Source organism: Poecilia formosa, unplaced genomic scaffold, assembly GCF_000485575.1.
Source record: "Poecilia formosa unplaced genomic scaffold, Poecilia_formosa-5.1.2 Scaffold647, whole genome shotgun sequence".
Taxonomy (NCBI): Eukaryota; Metazoa; Chordata; class Actinopteri; order Cyprinodontiformes; family Poeciliidae; genus Poecilia; species Poecilia formosa.
Genome location: NW_006800586.1, coordinates 136,920 through 139,382, shown reverse-complemented (window position 1 = coordinate 139,382; position 2,463 = coordinate 136,920). Strand labels below are relative to the sequence as shown.

Here is a 2,463-nt window from a genome sequence, read left to right as displayed (position 1 = left end):
GCAGACCCACCAAGGCTGGAGACTGAACAATACTGGAAAGGCATATGGGAAAGGGAGGCGTCCCACAACAGCAATGGACAGTGGCTAACCTCTCTACGAGAGGACCACAGCAACCTCCCTGAACAAGCCCCGGTAACCATCACTGTGGCAGATGTCCAAGAAAGAGTCTCGGGTATGATATATATATATATATATATATATTATTGAATTTTCTCTTTTAGGACATAAATTTACAAACAATCAACTTAACATTAGAAAGATGTGCTTATACACACTCACATTCACTCACGCACTCACCATTCAAACCTGCATTTGTTTAGTTCCAAAAATATACAAGACCATTTAAATTAGAACAGAGAAAAATAACAAGACAGTATATAAATAGAAACTGTAGACAAGACATCCATTCAAGACACTCATTATTAAGCTCCGCCTTCAGTCCCTATGATCCTCATCTATGGCTCCCACAGGTTCTCAAAGTCCCGCTGTTTGCCCTTGGTGATGTATGTTAGTTTTTCCAGTCTGAGCGAATTTGCAATTTCTTTCTTCCAGAGTCCCATGGAGGGCGCGTCCATGCTCCTCCAGCATAATGCAATAGATCTTCTGGCTTGAAGAAGTCCATAGTCTATCAATTTAGTTTTAATCTGTGATTGTTGAAATTCTACTGAGTATATTCCTAGAACACAGATTTTAAACTCTAATGGGATTTTCACCTTAAACAATTCAGATAGACACCTAATAACATCCTTCCAAAATTTCTGAATTTTAAGACATTCCCACAGACAATGGAGAAGTGTTCCTTTTTCAAATAAGCATTTTGTGCAAGTATCTGGAATATCACTGGACATATGATGAAGCCTAACTGACTTGTATAATGCAGGATAAAGAGGGATGAAGAATTCATACCTTTAGATCATTTGTGTTCATCTTTGGAGTCATTTTCTCTCTCAGGATGATGATGGTTGGATACAGACGCCCCCTGGAAGAGAAAGATCTTTGGTCTTTAAATGCTGATGACTGCTCCCACAGAGTGGTACCACAGCTGGTGCATCGCTGGAATTCAGAGTGCCAAAAAGTCAAGAGGTCAGCAAGATAAACAGTGAGGTTCAACTTTGTTAAGCAGGACTAACTTGGTAATCTCTGCTGTTTCTCTCCAACAATTTTTTATGAATTCAGCACCTTCTACATGATGTCTATATGTCTTTCAGTAAACCTAAGACATATAATTTTTCTTAATTAATTAATTCACATTCCAGCAGGACAAGCATACAGTGGAATTGTTTACATCAAAGCAGATTAATGTGTTATAATGGTCCACCCAGGTTCAAAAAAGATTTGGGGCAAAATCAGTCTGGAGATGTTTAAAGCTAGTACAGACATACAGCTGCAGCTGAAAGATGATCTTGCAAATTACTGACTTTGTAGTTGAATACAACACTCTTCCAATTTTTATCTTTAATAATATTTTGAAAACCATATATCATTTTCCTTCCACAATTAACAATTATGTACTATTTGGAATTGTTCTGTCTTTTAAAATCCTAATAATTGACATTGACATTTTTGGTTGTGATACAAATATAACTAAAATTTAAGCAGTGTGAATATTTTTGCAAGGTAGTGTGTGATAAAATACCCATCCATTCTGTCTTAAGCAGAACCGAGCAACAAATGGTATACTCCCCTAAACGGGCTCCGCATGGTGAGAACAGAGAGGGCCAACCTGTGGAAGAGTCAGAAATCCTGCTCCTAAAGTCTCCCAGGAAAATAAAAGAGCCTTCGTTGCTTTGGGCATTGTGCTTGACCTTCGGACCCTACTTCCTCATCTCCTGCCTCTACAAAATAATCCAGGACATTCTCATGTTTGTTGGTCCCGAGATCCTTAGGTGAGTAGATTAAATATCAAGTTTTTGACTTGATATTTAGAGTTTTATACAATGAAATTCTATTTGTATCATTGCTTGGTTAATGATTAATGGCTTGGATGATAGTTTTTCTAATCACACTTAAAGTAGTATTAGTTGGATGGTCTAGTGTTTCTATATCAAGCTTATAGATGGAATTATAAAATTTTATCTTTTGAGCTCGTTGGACAAGGCGATTCTAAAACCTTCCATTAGTTTGAATTTTCCTTTATCAAACTTTTTTTTTTCTTTTTGCCTCTTATTTAGTGGAAATATTGATGATGAGATTTTCTCCAAAATAATAACCTTTTATAACCTTTAGCTAAACTGTTGAAAATGAGGCTCTAACATCCACAAATGACATTGAAATAAAATCCAGTCCAACATCTGGTTTGAGGTGATTCCTCTGGATCCTGTTGGAGGAAAAATATCCCAACTTCAGAAGATGAGCTTTAACCTAACAGAGCTCTGTGGTTCCTCCTATCAGTGTGAGAGTCAGGGAGAGGAGGCGCCATGTTAGGAAGACAAAGTGGAAGCTGCAGGTTCTTCAGAACAAACA

At 37.4% G+C, this 2,463-nt stretch overlaps 1 protein-coding gene across 1 annotated transcript in view; it reads left to right on the top strand.

Annotated features, from left to right (window-relative positions):
• The window catches only part of abcc1 (ATP binding cassette subfamily C member 1 (ABCC1 blood group)), a 111,517-nt gene that overhangs the window by 31,720 nt on the left and 77,334 nt on the right, over positions 1-2,463 (top strand). Inside the window, exons 7-9 of the mRNA XM_016666015.1 lie at positions 952-1,083; positions 1,659-1,886; positions 2,392-2,446. Coding sequence (XP_016521501.1) covers positions 952-1,083; positions 1,659-1,886; positions 2,392-2,446 — 415 coding nt within the window. The remainder of the gene's footprint in view (positions 1-951; positions 1,084-1,658; positions 1,887-2,391; positions 2,447-2,463) is intronic.